At 43.4% G+C, this 23,595-nt stretch overlaps 1 protein-coding gene across 2 annotated transcripts in view; it reads right to left on the bottom strand.

Annotated features, from left to right (window-relative positions):
- CA8 (carbonic anhydrase 8) overlaps nucleotides 1-23,595 on the bottom strand; it is a 123,606-nt gene that overhangs the window by 65,154 nt on the left and 34,857 nt on the right. For both annotated transcript variants that reach the window (XM_047783872.1, XM_047783871.1), the window contains exon 4: nucleotides 4,676-4,771. In XM_047783872.1, coding sequence (XP_047639828.1) covers nucleotides 4,676-4,771 — 96 coding nt within the window. The remainder of the gene's footprint in view (nucleotides 1-4,675; nucleotides 4,772-23,595) is intronic.

Here is a 23,595-nt window from a genome sequence, read left to right as displayed (position 1 = left end):
AATTTTTGGAGCATGACCTACAAGGAGCTAGAAAAGCTGTCCCTGTGTTCACGTTCCCTGTTTCTTTCCACGTGAGCCAACTGGGAATTGTGCAAGGTGAAAAGGCAGATGTGAAAGGGCATCAGAGGGAAGAGGTGTGGCAAGAAACTTACATAACCTAAGACAAGCCAATAGGTTCAAAGTAATCAAGACTTCATTTGCCAAGTGTCTGCCATTCCTGAGACAGGCTCAAAGAACAGAAAATGAATTACCTGAAGTTTAAAAACATATATATCTTAGGGAAACACACTCCTGAGTGCAAAAGCCTGGACCTGCAGGCCGACGTTTTCACCGGATCGTCAGGGGAAACGGACCCCTCTGTTGTATTGGTTTGACCATGTTGTAGCACCTGGATGCCTCCACCCACAGGTGGGGTCTGTTCACACCTAAGGCATCTCTGGTCAGAGCATAACTCCACATCTGGACGCAGTCAAAGGCCAAAGGATGCAGTGGTCCAGGAGCAAAGTCGCTCGCCTTGGATGTTGGGTTCTGACCCTGACTCACTTTTTAGCCTTAAGCCGGTTTACCTAACCTCCATGTTCTTCAGCTTCCTCACATTCACAGTGGGGTGGATAAAAGTGACAAAGTTGAAGAAAAAGACTTGATCGAAGAAAAACCTTGGAACAAAGCATGGTGGATCATAATCCAGTGAATAGCGCCTGTATCCCTCTTAGTCAAAATGCTACATGGCTTCAAATACAGGTTTTACATAAACTATCACTCAATAACTATCACTGGCTCCTTCTAGCTATAAAGGTGCAATATGGGAAGAACTTTATAGTTTGCAACCCACTCCAGCTATTTATCGCTCAGTTTCTTTCCTTTCCTTCTCGGTCAAATTTGTGTATGAAGAGGTTACAGCCACCAACAAGAAACTACAGATGATACTCTGCACACCCCAGCCCCTAAAAGCCTACAGCCATCCTGGTGACAATGAAACCTGGGGCCAAGAGTCAGCCAGGAGCCAGGTAACCTCTTCCATCTCTCCCTGGCCATCTTTCACCACTGCCCCAAATGCCAGCCACATGGTCAGCCACCTCTCCTGGAAGCTCAGGGCTGCACAGCCCTGCATCTCCCCGCTCCTAACTCCAATCTTCCCTCATTTCGCACCATGCCCTTCGGAAGAGGACGACTCCACAGCTCTGAGAAGCTCTCCCACCGCCTCCTGGTCTCTGTGAACCGCTTGGGTCTGCTCAAGGCCACCTTGAGGGGCAATCTGCGCCCCAGCACAAGGCCACCCTCCTCTGAGTGGACGCCCTCCCCTGGGGCTCTCCTGCTCTACTTGTCACTTTCTGACCTTCCAGTCATTCCCAATGTTCAAGTCCTGCTACTGTCATGCCGAAGAACTTCAAGATCCACGTGCGTGACCTGCCCCCCCTGCCTAGCTCTCACTCCTCGGTCTCCCTGGCCTGTCCTTGCCCCTCAGCTCCGCCCCACCTCCGCAACCCAATCCTGAGGACACACCCTGGATTTACTCTCACTCTGAAAACTCCATCTCCAAAGGCCACCCCCTGCCCCACCCGTAACTGCCCTTCCATCCAGCTTGCTCCTCTTTTCCCTCTTCCCACTTGCTGATCACCAGAAACCCAGCCTCTCCGGCTGCTCCTGGCTTGTCTCTTTCCCTTCCTGCCTGCCCCAAATGACATCTCGTCAATGCCTCTCCATTCTTTGACCCCTCTGTTCTCCTAAATCACCTGCTCTGCCACGGAGTCATGCCACAAGTTGCTAGAACTCTCTACGCCTCTCGCCGGACAGAGAATAGCCCACGATCTGTTGTACCATCCGTGATGGCCAATGTCCAGCGGGTCCCCGCACTGACGGCCAGGTCCACGGTCCTTCCCTCCGGTGCTATTTCAAACCCAGCCCCACACCCACGTTTCCTTTGCTCTATAAATAATTTTGTTCTGCATGTCTCAGAGATAATAAAGGTCATCAGGCCTGAACTCTCCGAATTTCCTGGCTTTCTTCACCTACAAATTTGTGCCATTTGTGCCCACCCTTTCCTCCTGGGTCCCCATTTCAGAGAAAGGGTGGGACCTCTCCTGTCTAAGGTTAGTCCATCCACACAAACTCTCATCCGCACCCATCCTCCTCTTTTGGGACCTTTCTAGATCATTTATCCCCTTTCTTGCCTATATTTCTTCTTTTTTACATTTATACACACGCTCCTTCTCATATTATCTTTCAATCATGTTTCATCACAAGTGATTGGACATAGTTCCCTGTGTTATACAGCAGGACCTCATCGTGTATCCATTCTTAATGCAACAGTTTGCATCTATTAACCCCAAACTCCCAGTCTATCCTGCCCCCTCCCCCTTCTCTCTCCCCCTTGGCAACCACAAGTCTGTTGCCCACGTCTGTTAGTTTTTTTTCAGTCTGTAGATAGGTTCATCTGTGCCATATTTTAGATTCCCCATATAAATGATATCATATGGTATCTGTCTTTCTTTCTGATTTACTTCATTTAGTGTGAGAATCTCTAGTTCCATCCATGTTGCTGCAGATCTTGTTGATATTTTTAAGCAACATCTGCACTAGCTCTTTTTGTTCAGGATGAAAATACAGCACCATCTAGATCTCAAAATGAAACACGCTGAAGCTCGCTGTGTATACCTCCACTAGCTCTTACCCCACCTGTCTTTCAGTCAAGCTTCTCGAAAGGGAAGTCCATCCTCACCTCTCAGACTCCCTCGCTCCAATGTGCCCGGCCCTCTGGCCCAAGTGCAAGACCCTCTGCCCTGCCCGGCACGCCTGATCAGCCTTCCCTCCTCTATGAACTCTGTTCTCATAGTTTCTGTAACTCTACTCTCTCCTGAGAAAGGCATTTTCACATCAGTAACCTGCACCTTCCTTCTACTGGAAAGTCAGAACCAGTCTGCAAGCTCTCAAGCTCTCATTTGCTGGCCTCCAGTAATGAGCTTGTTCCAGGAAACAGTGATGTTGACCCAGGAGGCCTGGCTTCCAACCCAGGGCTCCCTCACTGCAAGTCACCTGTTAGAGGCTAAGAAGCAGTCTGTGAAAACATCAGGTTACCGCATATCACTCTTTTCACAAGTATTTATTGAGTGTCAGTTCCAAAGATGAAACTAACATGTTCCCTTCTCTTCAATACATGACTATTTGGTTATTTGCATTCTACCTTGTATTGTATTCTTATTTTTATTCTTTTTTTAAAATAACGAGACATTGCCTTCTACTTCTACTGCCTTGTGTTGTCAAATTTGGATGCCCTGTTAACTTTTTAAGGTTACAAAAAGTGGACTTTGATGGTTATTATTTTAGCATACTAACGATTATAAAAATGTATTTACAGTATAACTCAAATGTTTTTTCATCAATATTTTGTGATTCCACTCTATTACATAGTGCACTTGTGAAACAGAAGGAGGAGTTCTGTGGTGGTTGAGCAGGTTAAGAATTGGTATCGTCACTGCTGTGGTTCACGTTCAATCCCTGGCCCTGGAATTTCCATATGCTGTGGGTGAGGCTAAAAATATATAGAGAGAGAAAGAATATAGGGCCCTGCCTGTGAAAAAAAGCCATGAAATAAACACTGAGAAGATTTGGTTTAAAATGCAATGGTTTGCTTTCAAATTCTATGACATGTGTCATCCTTTAAAGACATGGATTTCAAAATATTAAAAGGCTAAAACTGGAACTCTACTTTTAAACATCAACAGAGAAATACCTTAGACGTATTTATAACGGGAAATTGTTGTAGTTAATACTACTGAAATACATGCCACCCAAAAAACAGGATTTGAAGCACCTCTTCCTCAACTCTCTCTGGAAAATTAAATGTTTAAGGGCCACCAGGCTATCCAAAGGTAGGCTAGAACCACAGAGTGGGCCATGGCTTCTGGTCCTGACTGGTGACATTACATCCCTGTGTGACTGTAAACAATGACTTGGACTCTCTGACCCATGGTTTCTCTTCTGTAAGAGGCGGGAGAGGGAAGCCTAAAATGTCCAGTGTTTCTGTCTCAGAACAAGCATCAAGTAGCTGCTAAGACAAAACTTAAAAGATTCACCTTAGGAACTAAGTTAAAAGTTGACCTTTGAAAGCATATGGTCCCCTTTTGTATGGTTCACTAAATTTATAAATATTCTTTGCCCACCAAAGAGCTCAAATCCAAACTTTATACAGACTTTATCTTTGCCAGTCTTATTTTCTCAGTGTTCCCTATATGACACTTCAAATCATCTTAGGGTGAAAATTATTAATAACAAATAGCTAGAAGAATCTACAACATGATTATAGTATTGATTTTTCTGAGATTTTTGTAGTAAGGCAGGGTCCAAATACATTTTCTGAAATTCTTTTTCATTAATAAAATGAACTCTGCCTTCAGGAGGCATTTTCTAACTCATTTCTCCAAAGACCCTGAATGCTACACTGAAGAAAATTTCTAATAAGCCAATAAACCATTTTCTACCCCTGCAGAGATCAAGTCTTCTATTTTTAAAATATCAGTGTTCTCTGTAAATGTGTTTAGTGTCACCTCTCAGTAGTAAAAGGGAGAGAGAACAAAAAAAAAAAAACTTTTCTGCAAAATGAATTAGAAATAAGCATCTCTGCAAAATGAATTAGAAATATTTAACAATCTAACAGTCACAGCAGGAGACCATTTACCTGAACGAACAAAGCAATGATGGCGATTCCATGGGGCTTCCCCACAGCCTCATCAATACTGCCAAACAAGGTGGAGTTCCAGTGGATCAGGTGGAGCTGGGAGAACAACAGTAGACAGGTCACCTCATTACTTAAAGTACTTCTCTCCAGGAAAACAAAGATGTATCAACTTCTCCTTGACCATGTCTATACACGGTAGCATAAGCAACAAGAATATCACAAATGGACACAAGCAGATGACTGATTTAATACCCGTTCTCTGTACAAATTCCTTCCTTCTTATTTCTGTACAGAAGCAAGGCTTAGTGGATTGTTGCCCCTCAGCTTCTGCTTTAGTCCTAGTCAGGGACCTCTAAGAGGACTCGCAGATTCCACATTGCTTTAGTTGCCTTTCCTTTAAAGCCATCCCCTCTGGTTCTCAATGAAACAAAACTCCGGTCTGGACACCAACACAAGAAACTCATTCAAAGGATTAGTACCCTCACACTCAAGGACTGTGCCAGTATTTCCATCAAGACTAATACAAAGCCAGTCTCAAGTTCTGTAAATTACTGCAACTCTCTCAGACTATGCAGAGATAGCATACATAAAAAGCACTGCATCTTTTTAAAGCATGGTAAAATAATGAATGCTGTTGTAGACCTCTGAAAGAAGGCCATTTCCTGCACCGGAGATAAAATTTATATTAGTGAAGGGGTGACAAGCAGTGCTCTAAAGGACTCTCTCACTCTTAGCCCCATAAAGCTCTGTAGTTTTCAAGTTTATCTAGAATATGCACCTGCTCCTATAGTGCTGATAAAACACTTGCAAGAAGCCAAATTCAGTTCCCTGGTTAAAATCAAATAGCCATGGAGGTTTTTTGTATTTCAGTAGCTAGGTAAACCTTCTACCTGGAATCCTGATCTTCATCACTTTTGCTTTTAATCAAGTTATTACTTACTGCCTTAAAACACTGTCTCATTTAAAAATTAGTTCTACTCCAAAAAAAAAGACACACTAAAATTCAATCACCATGTCACTTTAGCATCCGTATTAAAATATTAAGGAAAGTTAGCATGAGGATTGCCCTGAATTGCAAGTTTCTACTGCTGAATTTGTCCCACTAGGATTCAAGATTTTAAAGCTGACCACTAGAGGGAAGTAATGAGGCGGTCTGCCCATACTAGAAACAGTAGCTCAGGACAGGTCAAGCTATGAAAAGCCCACAGGGACTCTGATTGCCCAGTAAGTGTACCTGTCAAGGGAGTGCCTTTCAAGAAAGCAATGTTCTATAACCTTCAATTAATAATGAAAGACACACCAATTTAATCTTTCCTTTTCTGGCTGCAACAATAGCTTTGGCGTCCCAGTGGTACAGATAAGCCTACGGTGGTACAGATAAGAACTGACTGTCTTAATTAAATCAACAAAAAAAGCCCAAGGTTGAAAACTATTTTTATTTGACAAATTACAAAGTTCAAATCAACATTTTTCTTACTTCTCTTGTGACAGTATGGAGTATTTTTTTCTGAAACAAAACAAATAAGCATGTTTAGGGGCTGGGTATTGGGTGTTTTTTTTTTTTCCCCCTCCTATGATGCTTATTTTTATTGCATTATCTGTATGTCTATTTGTTATCTAGATTCTTTTTTAAGTTTTATTGAATTACAGTTAATTTAAAATGTTGTGATCATTTCTGTTGTACGACAAAGTGATTCAGTTATACATGTACACACATCCATTCTCTCTCAGATTCTTTTCCCATACAGATGATCACAGTATACTGGGTAGAGTTCTCTGCGCTATACAGCAAGTCCCTGTTGGCCCATCATTCCATATACCCCACTGTGCCGATGCCAATCCCAAACCCACAGTCCATCCTCCCCACCTCCCCACCCTTTGGTAACCATACGTTTTTCAAAGTCTGTGTCTGTTTTTATTCTGCAAATACGTTCATTTGTATCCTTTTCATCCTTTTTTTTTTTTTAAGATTCCACATATAGGTGATATCATATATTTGGCTTTCACTTTCCAACTAACTTCTCTCAGTATGATAGTTTCTAGGCCCATCCATGTTACTGCAAATGGCATTCTTTCTTTCTTTTTTGTGGCTGAGTAATATTCCATTGCATATACAGACCACACCTTCTTTATACATTTCTCTGTTGATGGGTATTTAGGCTTCTTCCATGTCTTGGCTATTGTAAACAGTGCAGCTATTAACATTGGGGTGCATGTATATTTTCAAATTATGGTTTTCTTTTGGGGGGTTTTGTTTTTGCCACTTCCCATACTTCAGCAACACCATCACTCACACCTACTCTCTAAAAACTACTTAACATGTTTTTTTGTTTAAAAACTTGAGGGTCCCCACACCTAAGAGTGTGCCACACATGGTGATTTTGTTCCAAAAAGTACAGTATAGAAGAGAACCTCCCTGTGGAAAAATATGGGCAACACAGCCTGAGCCAGGTGATCAAGTCCAAAGTCGACAGTCATCAAGACAAGTCGATGTAAGCACCCTGGACAAGATGTGATGAAAATGACCTTTTATCCATGTGGTCTTCCTCATCCTAATCCCATCTAACCATGAAGAAAACATCAGACAAACCTCAGTAGAGGAAGAGTCTACAAAATTCCTGACCGATACTTCTCAAAACTCTCAAGGTCATCAAAAACAAAGAAAGCCTGAGAAAATGTCACAGCCAAGGGGGGCCTGGGAAACATGAAAACTTAACATGGTGTCATAGGTGAGATCTTGGAACAGAAAAAGGACATTAGACGAAAACTAAGGAAACTGAAAAAAGTAGGGATTTGGCATATTGAGATGAGTCCACTAATTAGAACAAATGTACCCTACTAACATAAGGTGTTAATAACGGGAAATTCAGTGTGGGTTAGATGCAAATTTTCTGTCTTACTTATGTAATTTTCCTGTAAAGCTAAAACTGTTCTCAAAAATACAACCTTTTGTTTTGTTTTGTTTTTCACCACACTCATGGCATGTGGAAGTTCTCAAGCCACAGCAGTGGCAATGCCAGATCCTTAATCTACTGAGCCACAAGGGAACTCCTACAAACTATTTTTTTTTTAAAGAAAAGAAAATTAAGGGAAATGCTGGCACTTCCACCAACCCAGGCTACAAAGGGTAACAGAGGATCACCGTGACCCTTGTGTGACTAGCACAACCACACAAAACGAAAGTAGCAAGAGCATCTCCACCACCTGTTGTTCATTCTATCATCTGGGTCTTAAATAACCACGTGAGACTTGGTGGCAGTACAGGAACAAAAGAGATTTTCCCCTCACGGTGTGCAAGGACCCAAAACTTTAAAAGCAAAGCCCTGGCCCAGTACCCACTGAGAAACCCCCCTCTCTTGGAGGTGCTTTCTCTGCTAAGACCAAACAAAACATCATCAGGGATCCCCTTTCCACACTCCTCAAGGATGGTTAATTCAAGTACCAGGCAAATTTCCAACACGTTCTGGAAACTAGCTGTAACCCAGTAGTACAGACTCTGATGCTCAATCCGCAGCCTGTAACACACTCTATGTTTTTGCTGCCTCTTGGCTTTAAATCACCCTGTGTTTCCTGAGCCCTGCCTCACTTCCCCGGTATTCACCTGCCGCCGTAACCAAGTGCTGCAGACAAGGGGGTTTCAACCACAGAAACCGATTTTCTCAAAGCTCTGGAGATGTGAAGTCTGAAATCACAGGGTCAGGGGGTGGTTTCTTCCAAAGCCCCTCTCCTTGGCTTGTAGATGCCCCCCTTCTCCCTGTGTCCTCACGTGGTTGTCCCCCTGCACATGTCTGCATTCTAATTTCCTCTTCTTATAAAGGACGCCAGTCCTATGGGACAAGGGCCTGCCCTAGTCAAGTCATTTTAGCCCAAATCCCCTTGGTAAAAATCCTATCCCCAAACCCAAGCACATTCTGCTGTATTAGGAGCTAAGACTTCAACATATGAAGTGGGGGCTGAGGGAGACACAGTTCAGCCCGTCACACCATCTACCCTTCCGTCCTCTCTCCCCAGCTTAATGATGTTTTTCCAGATATGAAAAGCTTGAAGGATTCACATCCACTTACCATCTCCCACAACCTCTTCTTTATTCCTCTCATTGAACATTCTGCCTTATATGAGCATTGGTGCTGTTTCATGAAGCAAAGCCACAGAGATAGGAAAATCCTCAGTGGCCGTGAAGAACTGAGGGTACGTTGGGAGTAACTATGGGTACCTAAGACTGGCAGTGACAGGAGACATGGGGCTGGAAAGTGAGAGGGGTTCAGATAGCACAGAGGTTAAATTTTACCATAACTGTGCCTGGGGACATGCTAAAGCAATATATTATTGCAGTGAATATATTTATTACTTACAGTGCTTACAATCAATCAAACTCCCCCACACCGACGCCTTTCCTTCAAAGGTCCTTTCAGCAGTAGGGGGATGGATGGAAGTGTGTGGCATGGGAGGCGGGAAGATGAGCTAGGTGGCTACCACAAAAGCTCCAATGGAAAATTATGATAAGGATGTAGGATGCTTAATTCTGCGTGTCAACATGACTAGGCAATGGCACCCAGCTGTGGGCCAACCACCAGTCAAGATGTTGCCATGAAGTTATTTTTTTTAGCTGTGACAGCATTTAAATCAGTCAACTGAGCAGAACAGACTACCCTCCATAAGGTGGGTGGGCCTCGTCCAAACAGTTGAAGGAGAAGGAATTCTACTTCCAGAACAAAACAGAAAAATTCTACCTGCCCTTCCAGCCTTTGACCTACCCTGCAGACTTCAGCTTTTCCAGTTCCTACAATCACATAAGCCAGGTCCTTAAAATAAACCTTAACTCCTCTCTCTCCCGGAATGTATATACTCTGTTTCTCCAGAATGTGTGTGACAAGAAAGAAAGAGTGGCGATGAATGGAGCTTTAAATCTGGACAAGACTAGAAGCAACAGAAATGAAGACAAAGCACTCTAAAAACTACAGGACAATGCCTGAAATTTATTCTTCTAAGACTAAATGCGGCTCCTCTGGCAAAGGGGAAGGGGGACAAAATAATCCACAGAAAGAAGATAATAGAACTTCTGCTTATATTTACTTTTACCCAATGCCTTTTTATTTCAAGTTTCCTGTGTGTAGCATGGAAGGCGCCATATTTATTTTCTACAAAATAAATTATATAGGATAACATGAGCGCATGAGTTAATTTATGAATAAATTTCCACACACTGAGGATATGTGCTCCATAATTTGGGGTCAGATGGATGCGAATGGAAAGGCATGTGATACTGAGGATATGGTTTAGAAAATGATGACGCAGCCCATGGGTCCAAAGGAAGCTTAGGAAAGGTCCACACAGATGGTTATCCATTGAGACGACCTTGGAAGACTCGTTTTAAAGAGAGTGTAGACGCGCCCTGGGGTGGCTCTGGTCAGCAGCGGAGGGCAAAATGGAGAGGCAGGACCATTGCCTTTTTGCAGTTCTAGTGCTAACTTCTTAGAGCCACTGCTCTCATAAAAGACCTCTGAGCTGGGAGGCACAAGCCCTAGATGTTTGTTTCAACTCCTCAGAGCTGCGAACTTCACAAGCCACCGCCTCTCAGAACATCCATCTCCCTGTAACGCACGGAGAGCTCCATCTTAAAGCTCGGCTTCTTCACGCCTTTCTCTGTCCCCCCCTGTGCTCTTGACTGCTCTGTTCCTATCACATTTCCCATCCCTAGCATTGGCTATACGTAACCTACAGAGGCAGAGAAGCAGGGTGCTGGCCACGGACAGGGAAGCCCAAGATCATCAACGCCGCTCGTTTCTAAGGAAGATACAGGTTAGATGGAGTCATGGTTAGACGGTCTGCTGCCTAGACTCAGAGGGTCCCTCTCCACTCGGTCACCTCACTCCTCTGCTGACCACAGGCAGGACTCGGCCTCACGAAGGCCTTCTGGGGCCTGGACCTTCTTTGCTGTAAACACACAGGACAGCAGGTGGCAGAGGGCTGCCTCTTGGCAACTGGAACCCAGACTGCTACCAAGACTGCCAATAACAGCAGCTGAAAAACAGGGGGACAAGGACTCTTCCTCAACCCAAATAAGGGGCATCTGCCCCACGCCCTTCAGTGACTCGTCCTCAAGAAGCAAAAGGTGGAGTTCCTGCTGTGGTGCAACGGGATCAGCGGTGTCTCTGCAGCTCTGGGACGCAGGTTCCATCCCTGGCCCAGTACAGTGGGTTAAAGACCCAGCATAGCAGTAGCTTCAGCTTAGGTCACAACTGCAGCTTGGATCTGATCCCTGGCCCAGGAACAACATGGGCCATAGGGCAGCCAAGAAAGAGAAGGAAAACAAAGAAGACGAAAAAGAAGCAAAAGGTCGTGTCCTCCTCGCAACGTAGGATGTCAGAGTAGAAACTGTGGCTTTCTATCACAGCTAAAGCTGAGCTTTTCCTCACCTCTTACTGTACCTCCCCCACCCCACCCTCCCCAACCACCAAGGCCTCCCGGCTCCTGGCCTCATGTGTGAACAATGCACATGACATACAAAGGAATAAAAAAGCCAAGTTCCATTACTACTCAATCAGCATCATGACCCTCACCCCTCACTCCTTACTTAAAAAACAAAACAAACAAAAAAAAAAACTGACCCTAGGATAAACAACTGTAAAGCATCCTTTTACAGTTGTACAGAAAATCTTTGAGCTTTTGCTAAAGGGCTCACAAAGTCACATGACCTGCCATTGATTATGGCGCAATGCCATTAGTACCTGTGACACGTTTATCTTAATGTACTTAACTCACAGCAATAGATAAATTTGTCCAAAGTTATAAAACTGTGACAAGCCGTAGCCTTATAATCATTTATTTGTCACTGAGAAAAATAAGTTTGAAGATTTGGTGGCAGGCCAACTGAAAGCTATCTTCAAGATAAATGAGGTTTATTATTAACATAAATAACCCGACAGCATTAAAGCACAAAAGAATGAATCACGAGGAATGGAAAAAGCAGTAAAAACTGAAAAGGCAATTATGGCTCACACGTTTCTCTCCCCAGCCCTGCACTCACACTGTCTGTGCCCCTATCTTCAAATGCTTAATGGACATTTCCTTTGAAATGGCTTTATGTCACCTCAAGCTGAGTACTCCCAAAATTGACATCCACTCCCTTTCAAGGCACCCTCTCACTGTTTTCTCCATGGGGCCCTCGAGCCCCCAGGCTTGAAGGCTTGGCCCCACCCCCACCCCTTTATCTCTAACTCGCCAAGGCTTTCCTGACCCTAATCATTTCCATATCAAAGCTCAACCAGGAGTTCCCATCGTGGCTCAGTGGTTAACGAATCTGACTAGCAACCACGAGGTTGCGGGTTCAATCCCTGGCCTTGATCGATGGGTTAAGGATACGGCATTGCCGTGAGCTGTGGTGTAGGTTGCAGACAGGGCTCGGATCCTGAGTTGCTGTGGCTCTGGCCTAGGCCGGCGGCTACAGCTTCAATTCAACCCCTAGCCTGGGAACCTCCATGTGCCGCAGGAGCGGCCCTAGATAAAAGGCAAAAAGACAAAAAACAAAAAAACAAAAAAACAAAAAATCTTGGAGTTCCTATCGTGGCGCAATGGTCAACGAATCCGACTAGGAACCATGCGGTTGCAGGTTTGATCCCTGGTCTTGCTCAGTGGTTTAAGGATCCCATGTTGCCGTGAGCTGTGGTGTAGGTTGCAGATGCAGCTCAGATCCTGCATTGCTGTGGCTCTGGTGTAGGCCGGCAGCTACAGCTCCAATTGGATCCCTGGCCTGGGAATCTCTATATGCCGCAGGAGCGGCCCTATTTTCTAGGCAAAAAGACAAAAAAAAAAAAAAAAAAAAACTCAACCAAGCCCTAACACCACTCCCATTTTGCTGTTTAAAATCTCTAACTTCCTTTACAGATTATTAAATTTATCCAACCCCATCTTTCCCCATCCTAACTATCCCCCAAACACTCACATCAAGTGTGACCCCTGACCCCTCACAAACCCTCCCCATTCTGTCTCTGTTGCCCTTACTGGGAATGCTGTTCCCCACGGTCCTGCCACTTAACTCAGATTCTACTGACTCTCCTAGGCCTTGACAGGCATCTGAAAGGCAGACAGGCTGGTGATGGAGACACAGATAACTTGAACCAACAGACATGAAGGGAAGGGATCACTGGGGTTTCCACCCTAAACCACCAACCAAGAGCAGCATGGGTCCAGGGAAGGTTACATCGTTACGGTCTAACTGGTTCCCATCAGGAAGAGATGCAGAACCAGAACTGCCTTGAGAAGCAGATCGCAGACATCCCCAGATACCCAGAGCAAAGGCTTTCTAAGGTCAGCTGACCTGGGGAACAAGTCTCAAAAGAGATCAAAGGAAGGGCGAGGACTGCACTTTGGTAAAGGGTGAGATGAGAAACAGGGGCTATCAGACATGCAGGAGGAACCCAGAAAACCCCAAAGTCCTGTTAGGACAAAAGAGAAAAGGCTTTCTAGAAGGACATGTAGTCAGTGATGCCAAGGCTCTACCCCGACAAAGCTACAATAGCTATCAAAAGAAAAAGAAAGAAAACAAGGCCAGAAAGAGACTCTGGATTGATTTCTTTAAGATGACTGAGGAGGCAGGTGCAGTGCAATGAAAGGACCAGGGCAGAATGGAAGGCATCAGGATGAACAAGTGGAGCAGGGCAGGGCCAGCTCATCCAAAATGCTGGGCAGCGAGACGCAGCAAACAGGAATCAAAAGTCGCTGAAGGGAGTGCTGAGAGATTATTTTTAATAAGAAAAATCAGTATTCCTGAGCTTAAGCCAAATTCACCCTTCACGTGTAGTGTTCTTTTAATCTACTGTTTTAATGAGCAAAATTAAAACCTGAAAAAAAAATCACGGGCTGCCATAAACTTTGAAACATTATAAATATCCAATATACCTATGACATCAGATGTGATGGAACCTGAAGACGATTCTTCTGCCAACTCTAGTCCTCAAGACCCTTCCTCTGAGCTCAGCCACCATGCAGCGAGAGGTCACATGGGAGGAGTCGCCAAGAGCGGGTCCTGGTTTCTGTGTGCTGACTTCGCTTCATTGCTTTCCTGGGTCCCAAAGGAATTCAAGCGTGGCGAGGTATAGCAGGTCTCCCACTAGGTTTTGAGTTTCAGAAGCCGAGATGCTCACCTCACCCGTGCCCTACCACACCCAAAATATCCATTCTCGTTCAGCACGCAGGCCAAGAAATGAGAAGAGGAGGGGGGAGAAAATTTAATGTCTCAACCATGCTTATGAGACTGAGGGCTGAAAGGAAGATGATAAGTATTGGAATTTTTACAACAAAAAGGAGACTGGAAGGGAAAAGTCTGGGTAACAAAACGGAAGCTTTGAAGAACTGGAAAATAAAGGAAGCACCCTCTTGCTCCAGATCCGCGCCTAATTATACGGAGCAGCCATCCATCTGCAGATAAATTGAGATTTAGTGTATATGATTTCCAGGTGCTGCTGCACTGTGCGGTGTCACTGTCAATACATTATGCCGCTATTCTTCGGAGAAGGACATTCAAGGTGTAGACAGATATAATAGTGACAAAGGGCTGTAAAGCATGGAAAGGAAAATAAATTATTTGAAATTCTATCTCTAACTGTCACCTACTTGTTACATGTGCCTAAACTTCATTACGCACTTTCTTACAGTGGAAAAGAGAAACAGGAGACAGTGTTGGATCATTTCAGAGCAACTTTATCTCTGACTACATTAATATCAAAAGGTGTGTATATATTCTTAGGGTTCAAAACCCTCAATTCAAAAAATCACTAATGGGAGTTCCCGTCGTGGCGCAGTGGTTAACGAATCCGACTAGGAATCATGAGGTTGCGGGTTCGGACCCTGCCCTTGCTCAGTGGGTTAATGATCCGGCGTTGCCGTGAGCTGTGGTGTAGGTTGCAGACGCGGCTCGGGTCCCGCGTTGCTGTGGCTCTGGCTTAGGCTGGCAGCTACATCTCCAATTCGACCCCTAGCCTGGGAACCTCCATATGCCGCAGGAGAGGCCCAAGAAATAGCAATAAAAGACCAAAAAAAAAAAAAAGTCACTAGTCCTATGTAATTTATGAAAAGATTTACACAAAGCAGAATGATTTTCTCTTTAAATGCTGATTTCCACACTGTGATTTCACTGTCCTCTTAGGAAAGGGGCATCATCATGCAATTAGGACTCTTTTCCCAAAAAAATGATGCTTCCTTTAAGAAACTCACAATGGAAGGATGGACAATCTCGCTGCAGCACTCATAGGACTCACAGGAAAAAATACACCATTCTTAAATACTTTAATTTAATGGTGGTTCAGAAACAATTATAACTGATTCATCAACACTGGCTTCTTGGTTTTCCAAGAAATAGCTTCTGTCTTGTTTTCTGAAAAAGAAAATCTGAATTATGGTTTACGGCTGCAATTAAGTTACTGTAACTTAAATTCTCTATATTTCATTTGTCATTTTATAAAATAATGACAGTAACGAGACTGCCCAAGGGCTTTGGTTTTAGACAGTGTAAGTCATCTAGAGATTGCATCTGTTATTCCATCCCCTCTGCCCCTAAATGAGAACCACATTTGACAAGAGAGTTCCAAAATAATTACGACATGTATCAAAACATTGACTGAGCATCGATAATGTCTAAGGTTTTAGCAGGCACTGCTTTCAACACTGGAAATACAAAGACCTCAAGCAGTTTTATAAAAGAATCCAGAGTGTAAAGAAATAAAAACATAAAGTGGATAGTTCAACACAAGAAAAAGATGAGAGGAAAGGGTTCACATTGCCCAAGTGACAGAGGATGCTTTGGGTATGTGTACGTATATAATGAATGCTGGTGTTACCTGCCCTGCCAGGCACTCTTCCTTACAAACGTCACCTCGCCCAGCCCTCCCTAGCATCTTTATGACGGTATATGCTATAACTGCCTCCAACATTGCATCTTCATGAGAAGGGAACAGAGGCACAGAGAGGGAACTAGACTGCCCAGGGTTGCACTGCTGACAAGTGACAGAGCCAGTACCTGGTCCAGGTGGTCTGGCTCCATCATCTCAATGTCAGCTCTCTCCTGCAAAGAGGGAAGGTAAAAGACTAATCAGGGCAGAACTCACAGCATGACTGTTCACAGACGTGTGGAGGAGGGGCAAACAACATTCTCTGTGGAGACAAGAAAAACTGGAGAAGAGGAACGGAGAATTTACTGCCCAAGAAATGGCTAGAATCCAGCCAGGACGTGCCAAACACCAACAGTACTCAGTGCCAAGTACACACCCAAGTGTGAATGAACTTGAACGCTCTCTCTCTTGCCACGAGCTCCTGGGAAAATTACCCTCGGAGTCTCAGCTGGAAAAGAGAGATCAGACCACCTACGTGTAAAGCCATCACAAGGACAAGAGATCTTATCTGGAAAGCTGCTGGTCAGTACCAGGTAAGGGCTGGGTGGAGCCAATCAGAGGAGAGAAGCAGGTGCCAAGGGAAAGATTGGCAGGGTTGTATTTAAACAGCTCAGTCTTTGAAAACGAAGGTGTGCTCATCTACCTTCCATTTGGCTACTTTCTCATTATGCTTCCTGAACTTGGCTATTTATTTTCTTAAGGTTTAACAGTAACTATAAATAATAGTTATCATTAATAAATGCTTTCCGTTACAGAAAGCCAGATCACCCAAGTCAGTCACTAGTTCAAACACCTCCAGGAAGGAGGCTGATAAATGAGGGAAAGATGGGACAAAGTGGGGAGGGAGGAGCTGTGACAACGGGAAATCGGAGCCCTGCCAAAATGTGCTTAAATTCTCCAATTTAAAAAATATGGTGCCGGTGAGATCCAGCCCTAAATCCTGCCACAAAGGCCACCAGTTGGCAGCCCCTCATGAACTTCGTTAATATTCAAACACCAAAGTCTCCACCTGGAAATGCAAATAAAACCATCAGAAAGGAACTGTCTCTGCTTCCCACCAGGACATCCGGCCGCCCTCTCTCCTCCCTCCCCTCCTTCCTCCCAAAGTGATGGTTGGGTCAACATCTGCCTCTGCTCCCTTCTTCCCATCTCTCCAAGAGAACGTGGGATGTGCTTTGGCCGAATGCCTCCCTCTCTATTAGCTCCTTCTTGTCATCATTTAAATAAGTGCAGATTTTTCTCATCTTAAAAAAAAAAAAACCCACTTCCTTGACCTCACATCCCTTCCTAGTACTTTCTCTTCACAGCTGACTTCTTCAAAAACGTCTCTATAGATACTGACTTCAGCCACAGGGGGGCAGACATCAGAAGTAAGAGAGGCTACAACTCTATTATCTGTAAAAAGGTCACCACACCAAAAACCTATAAAAATTAAAAGACAGAGGACTATAACTCAGATGAGGGAGAAAGGAAACACCCCAGAAAAACAGCTAAGCCATAAGGAGATTCTCAGCCTCCAGGAAAAAGACTTTAGACTGTTGATGCTGAAGATGATGCAAGACATTGGAAATAAACTGGAGGCAAAGATGGATAACTTACAGGAAACACTGACCAAAGAGATACAAGATATAAAACTTAAACAAGAAGAGATGCAAAATACAATAACTGAAATAAAAAACTCACTAGAAGCAGCTAACAGCAGAATACAGGAGGCAGAAGAACGAATAAGCGAGGTGGAGGACAGATTAGTGGAAATTACGGATGCAGAACAGAAAAGAGAAAAAAGATTGAAAACAAATGAAGAGAACTCTGGGACAACGTGAAACGCACCAACATCCGTATTATAGGGGTGCCAGAAGGATAAGAGAGAGAGAAGGAGACAGAAAAAATATTCCAAGAGATAATAGCCGAAAACTTCCCTAACATGGGGAAGGAATCACTCACTAAAATCCAGGAAGCACAACGAGTACCATATAAAATAAACCCAAGGAGGAACACCCCGAGACACACACTAATCAAACTGACCAAAATTAAAGACAAAGAGAAAATCTTGAAAGCAGCTAGGGAAAAGAAACAAGTAACATACAAGGAACCCCAATAAGGTTATGGGCAGATTTTTCAACAGAAACTCTGCAGGCCAGAAGGGAGTGGCATGATATACTCAACGTGATGAAAGGAAAAAACCTCCAACCAAGATTACTCTACCCAGCAAGGCTCTCGTTCAGATTTGAAGGAGAAATCAAAACCTTCACAGATACGTAAAAGCTAAGAGAATTCAGCAATGCTAAACCAGCCTTACAACAAATACTAAAGGAACTTCTATAGGCAGAAAAGAACAAGAGAAGAAGGAAAGGAAAAGAGAGCAGCAAAAACAAATCCAAAGTAATTAATAAAATGGCAATAAGAACATACATATCAATAATTACCTTAAATGTGAATGGACTAAATGCCCCAGCCAAAAGACATAGACTGGCTAAATGTATACAAAAACAAGACCCATATATATGCTGTCTTCAAGAGACCCACTTCACTTCTAGGGACACATACAAATTGAAAGTGAGAGGATGGAAGAAAATATTTCATGCAAATGGGGATCAAAAGAAAGCTGGAGTAGCAATACTCGTATCAGACAAAATAGACTTTAAAATGAAGAATATTTTAAGGGACAAAGAAGGACATTATATAATGATCAAAGGATCAATCCAAGAAGATGATATAACAATTTTAAATATCTACGCACCCAACACAGGTTCACCACCATATGTAAGGCAACTGCTAACAACCTTAAAAGGAGAAATTGACAATAACACAGTCATAGTGGGGGACTTTAACACCCCACTTACAGCAATGGACAGATCAACAAGACAGAAAATCAATAAGAAAACACAGGCCCTGAATGAAGCATTAAACCAGATGGACTTAATAAATATTTATTGGACATTTCATCCAAAAGCAACAGAACATACATTCTTCTCAAGTGCACATGGAACATTCTCTAAAATTGATCACATCCTGGGCTACAAATCCAACCTCAGTAACTTTAAGAAAACTGAAATCATATCAAGCGTCTTTTCTGACCACAATGCTATACGCCTAGAAATCAACAACAAGGAAAAAACTACAAAAAACACAAACACGTGGAGACTCAATAACATGCTACTAAACAACCAATGGATCACTGAAGAAATCAAAGAGGAAATTAAAAAATACCTAGCAGCAAATGACAACAAAGATACAACACTCCAAAACCTATGGGATGCAGCAAAAGCCGTTCTAAGAGGAAAGTTTATAGCAATACAAGCCCACCTCAGGAAACAAGAAAAAGCCCAAATAAACAAGCTAACTTTACATCTAAAGCAGCTTGAGAGAGAAGAACAGACAAGACCTAATTAAAAAAAAAGTCTCTATAGCCCCCATCACCACCTCCTCCCTGCCCCTTTCCTCCACAATCCACTGAAATGCAATGCTCATCAGATCACTTTGGTGAAACTGCTCTCCCCAAGGTCACCAGAACCTTCCTCTAACTTACCTCTGGCTTGGGCTGACATGACTGCTCTCAGCATCTGGGGACACCCTCCCACCTTTTCTTCTCAAATCGCCCCCTCCCATGGGTTCTGAGCATCACACTCTGCAGGTTCCCTCTCCTTTGATACCCATTTCATCCCAGGCTCCTCCATGGGCCTCCTCCCCTGACACCCCGAGTGCTGCTTCTCTTGGGGCTCCATCCGCTCACCTCTTCTAGTCTCACTGAGCATATTCTTGCTGGGTGACTGTATCCACTCCATTGTCTGCAATGGTCTCCTAGATGTCCATGGTTCCAGAGTCAGCATCTTGGACCAAAATCCCTGTCCCGAGTCTAGATCTTTTTACTAAGCTCTTTCCGGAATTATTTCCTAGCTAGCATTTCACAACTGAAGTCCCTCCACCACCCTCAGACTCTGTCTCTCTTTGCTCCTAGCTCTGTTAATGGACTCCATCCAGAAGCCTCTTCCATCCTCCTCTTCCCTTACAAATAACCAAGAACTACATCCTGATGTTTGCAACCTCCTTACTCTCTTCCCAGTCCATTCACTTGGCTTATTCCCATGAGCAATTCCTTAGTTTAGCTATCCATCATCCACTGGAATTATGGCCCAGGGCTCTGAACTAGGTCCATGCCTCCAAAGCTGGCTTCTCAAATTCATTGAAAAATCCATCTTACAGTTATATCTTGTCGTCCTCCTGGGAAAGTTCCTCCAAGGCGTCTTACTGTCCACAGAGTACAGTCCAAACTCCTTAACACACAATATGCGCTAAAAGAAAATGTCTTTCTATAATCCTTAAAAGTGTGGAAATTTTGGTTTATTATGTATTAACTGTTTCTGGTAAGCTGGTAATAAAAACTATAGTAATAAGTTCTTTTTAGTGGTAAGAAAGCATATAAAGCAATTTTAATTGGATTTAAAATTCAACACTATTTCATTTCTCTGTGAAATAGCACTGTCAGTTTTCATCCTCCAACTTTATAGACCTAGGACACTGCCTAGTAACCTAATTTTCAGGAATAATATTTTTTGACTCCAATTACATATTCAAAATATTACAATGTATAATAAAGTGCATTTATCTGCAAATGTCCAAGAAAACCCATTTTAATCCTCAAGGTACCTGAAAAGGTATTTGTCTGTGAACACAACACACTCAGAAGCTTTCGCTTTTTGAATGGCAATGATCTAAAGCAAAACTCAAGACCACTTTATTAGAAATATGAGAGGCACACACTACAGGGGGAAAACAATGGTAGTTGGTCCCGGTCTCAGCCACTACCAATGTAACCTTGGGCATCTTATTTAATGCCTCTTGACCTGATTATTCAGCTGAAAAACAGACATAACATCTACCTCTAAGGGAAGTTTTAATGATTAAATAAGACATGGCATATGCCTGGCACCTAGATGGCTTTTTCATATGCATTAACGCTGTCCCCACAATTCCCTGAGGATTGCATAAAAGGAATCCTGCATTCACTCCATGGCTATGAGATAATGTGAGGGACATAAAATTTTCCAGCAATATAAACACCCTGCATCTTCGAATTATTGTGAGAAGAGCGAACTCTGACAGGCTACCCAAATAAATGTATAGGTGAACTGAAGTCTGGCCCTTGCCATCAGCCTCTCCATGGAGTAAAGCATGAGCCACTGCAACTGCCGACCCGAGGCACCCCGGAGCAGAGCTCAGGGTGGAGACCAGGAGTGAGGCACTCCATGCACTGGGAAAACTGGAAGAACAGGTCTTCAGATAGATATTTTTAGGAGAAGATTTTATGAGCCCAACACTTGCATCTCCTCATATCTAGGAAAAAAACACTAAAATCCATCAAGGATGACTGATGTCTGTGATTAGCAGCAACCTTCATAAGACCAGCAGCAAACTTTGTAAAATGAGTGCCTGACTGCAGTCCCCTCTGTCTTCCCCTTCAGGACTTGTATCTTGACGGTCCCCCTTTCCTCTTTGGGGCTGTATTTCAGGTCGCTCTGAAATACTGCCTCCTGGGCTGCAGTTAAGTGGCCAAAACCATAGATGTCACGGTCATCTGTGAAAACAGCCACTCCCAAGGGTGGGCCACTGAGCCCTGTGGGAACTCAGGAAAGAAACAGAGGAGACTGGCCCAGGGATTCCAATAAGCCCAGACCTTTACATCTTCCCAGAAAAATGGGTTTTCCATAAATCTTTATCTATAAAACTGGTTCTCTGTAAATCTTTTGTTTCTACTACCTTCCCACCGCTGCAAAAACACATATATCCTAGCTTTCCCCCTCGCCTCCTCAGAGCAGTTTCTCAGGGTTATCTGAGACGCTGTCTGGGTTCCAGGCTTACATCCTAATTTTGCCCCAAGTAAAACTTAACTCTCAACTTTCACGCTGTGCATTTTGTTTTTAAACTCAACATACGCATGGAGACATATGTAACAGAATTTCCCTAACACCTTTCCCCGTGGAATGGAGTAGTCCCACTTACAACTAGATGAGGACAGAGGAAGCCTGCCTTAACCTTACAGGCCAAAAGCTCTGTAACGTTCGACATCCATGCTCTTCCCACCAGGTGCTTCCTTATTTACCTAAGTTTTATTATTTACTTTAAAATCATAACAAATTAATCCAACTCACTTGTTGCTCAAGACAGTTGTACAAAGAACCATTCTTTAGCCAACTCGCCATAAGCCACATCACTTCTCAATGCTCATTGAAGGGGACCGTGCTTCCCAGAGCTCTGTGTTAGACTTTCCTGTGTCAGACTCGGGAGCAGCGCTATGGGGAACCAAATCTGAATCAAATCTTTTTCAAGGACATTCTAGAAAACTGGATTTCAGCTTACTAATGACTTAAAACACGGAATCCAAGTTTCTTTGCAATGCCGTGATAAAGGAAAGTAGCAATTTCCATTGAGGTGGAACTCATACAAAAACAGAACGGGTAAAAAAAAAAAAGGTCAACTAGGAACAGGAAAGACATCAATGGGTGTGAACCAGAAAAAGTACAATTCGGATCGGAAACTTCACCTCCGTTTATGTGGCGAGGCACTGCAATTCTGTACAGCTCCTACTGACACAGATGAAAAAGCATTTCTATAGCACGATAATTACACATTGAACATAATCGAAACTGTATAATCATCAATGCTGAAGTGCTTTCAACCTTCCGAGGGCAGGTAAGGGAAGACCGATTAGGAAATGAGGACTTAGTTTCTGCCCCTGCCTGCCCCTAGGTCCGCCTCTCCAGGACCAGCCCAAGTCTCTGATTTACAGAGTCCTGATTCCCTGGTCTGAGAATTACCATTGTGTCACCAGGACATACACTCCACTACTCAAAGCCTTTATCATCTTGGCCATCCTAACTGCTCTCCAAAATCCCATGTAAAGTCAAACAACAGAAGCAAAGTTGTTGTTTTCCAACAGCTTTTATTACAGATAGCATGTGTTTTAGAGAAATGAAATATATGAATGAACAAAACCCTATTCTTAACGTGCATATGCACTCGTTGAGATAGACCCCTTAGAAAAGTATGAGCCTTTCTTGCTCTACACCATCATAACATGAAGATAATTTGCTATCTAAAATTATTATAGGGAGTTCCCGTCGTGGCTCAGTGATTAACGAATCCGACTAGGAACCATGAGGTTTCGGGTTTGATCCCTGGCCTTGCTCAGTGGGTTAAGGATCCGGCGTTGCCACGAGCTGTGGTGTAGGTCACAGACACAGCTCAGATCCCAAGTTGCTGTGGCTCTGGTGTAGGCTGGCGGCTAGAGCTCCGACTCAACCCCTAGCCTGGGAACCCCCATATGCTGCGGGTGCGGCCCTAGAAAAGGCAAAAAGGCTAAATAATAATAAATAAATAAATAAAATTATTATAGAGGGAGTTCCCATTGTGGCCCAGCAGGTTAAGAACCTGATACAGTCTCCATGAGGAGGCAGGTTCAATCCCTGGCCTAACCCAGTGGGTTAAGGATCCAGCACTGCTGCAAGCTGCATCAAGGATCACAGATCTGGCTCGGATCTTGCGTTGCCACAGCTGTGGTGTAGGCCCTAGATGTACCTTCGATTCGACCCCTAGCCTGGGAACTTCCATATGCCACAGGAGTAGCCCTAAGAAGAAGAAAAAAAAGACATTTCAAAACCAATTTTCAAAGTTAGAGTTAATATAATTTGCTGTACACCTGAAACTAATACAATATTCTGTCAACTATACTCCAATAAAACTTGAAAAAAAGAAGAAATAAAATAATTGAAATAAAATTATTCTAGAGGTATACAGTTGTTTTATTATCTTTGCTTTCATATAATATACAGTATTAGATATCTTAATTAACTTCCTATTAAGCCTTTAACAGCAATAAAATGCTCAATAAAACCATGTTTCTCTGGGAAAATGGGAAAACTTTTTACGTGAGCACTTTACAGCCCATTTTCAGTCAGGCGTTGTGACGAGTCTACACAGAAGGACCAGCAGGAATGTACAAAGGCGGACATTCAGTGGATAAGGGCAGCCTACTGA

The sequence above is a fragment of the Phacochoerus africanus genome, chromosome 6 (genome assembly GCF_016906955.1).
Source record: "Phacochoerus africanus isolate WHEZ1 chromosome 6, ROS_Pafr_v1, whole genome shotgun sequence".
Classification (NCBI taxonomy): Eukaryota; Metazoa; Chordata; class Mammalia; order Artiodactyla; family Suidae; genus Phacochoerus; species Phacochoerus africanus.
The sequence above is the reverse complement of the archived record's forward strand: the minus strand, read 5'-3'. Positions and strand labels throughout refer to the sequence as shown.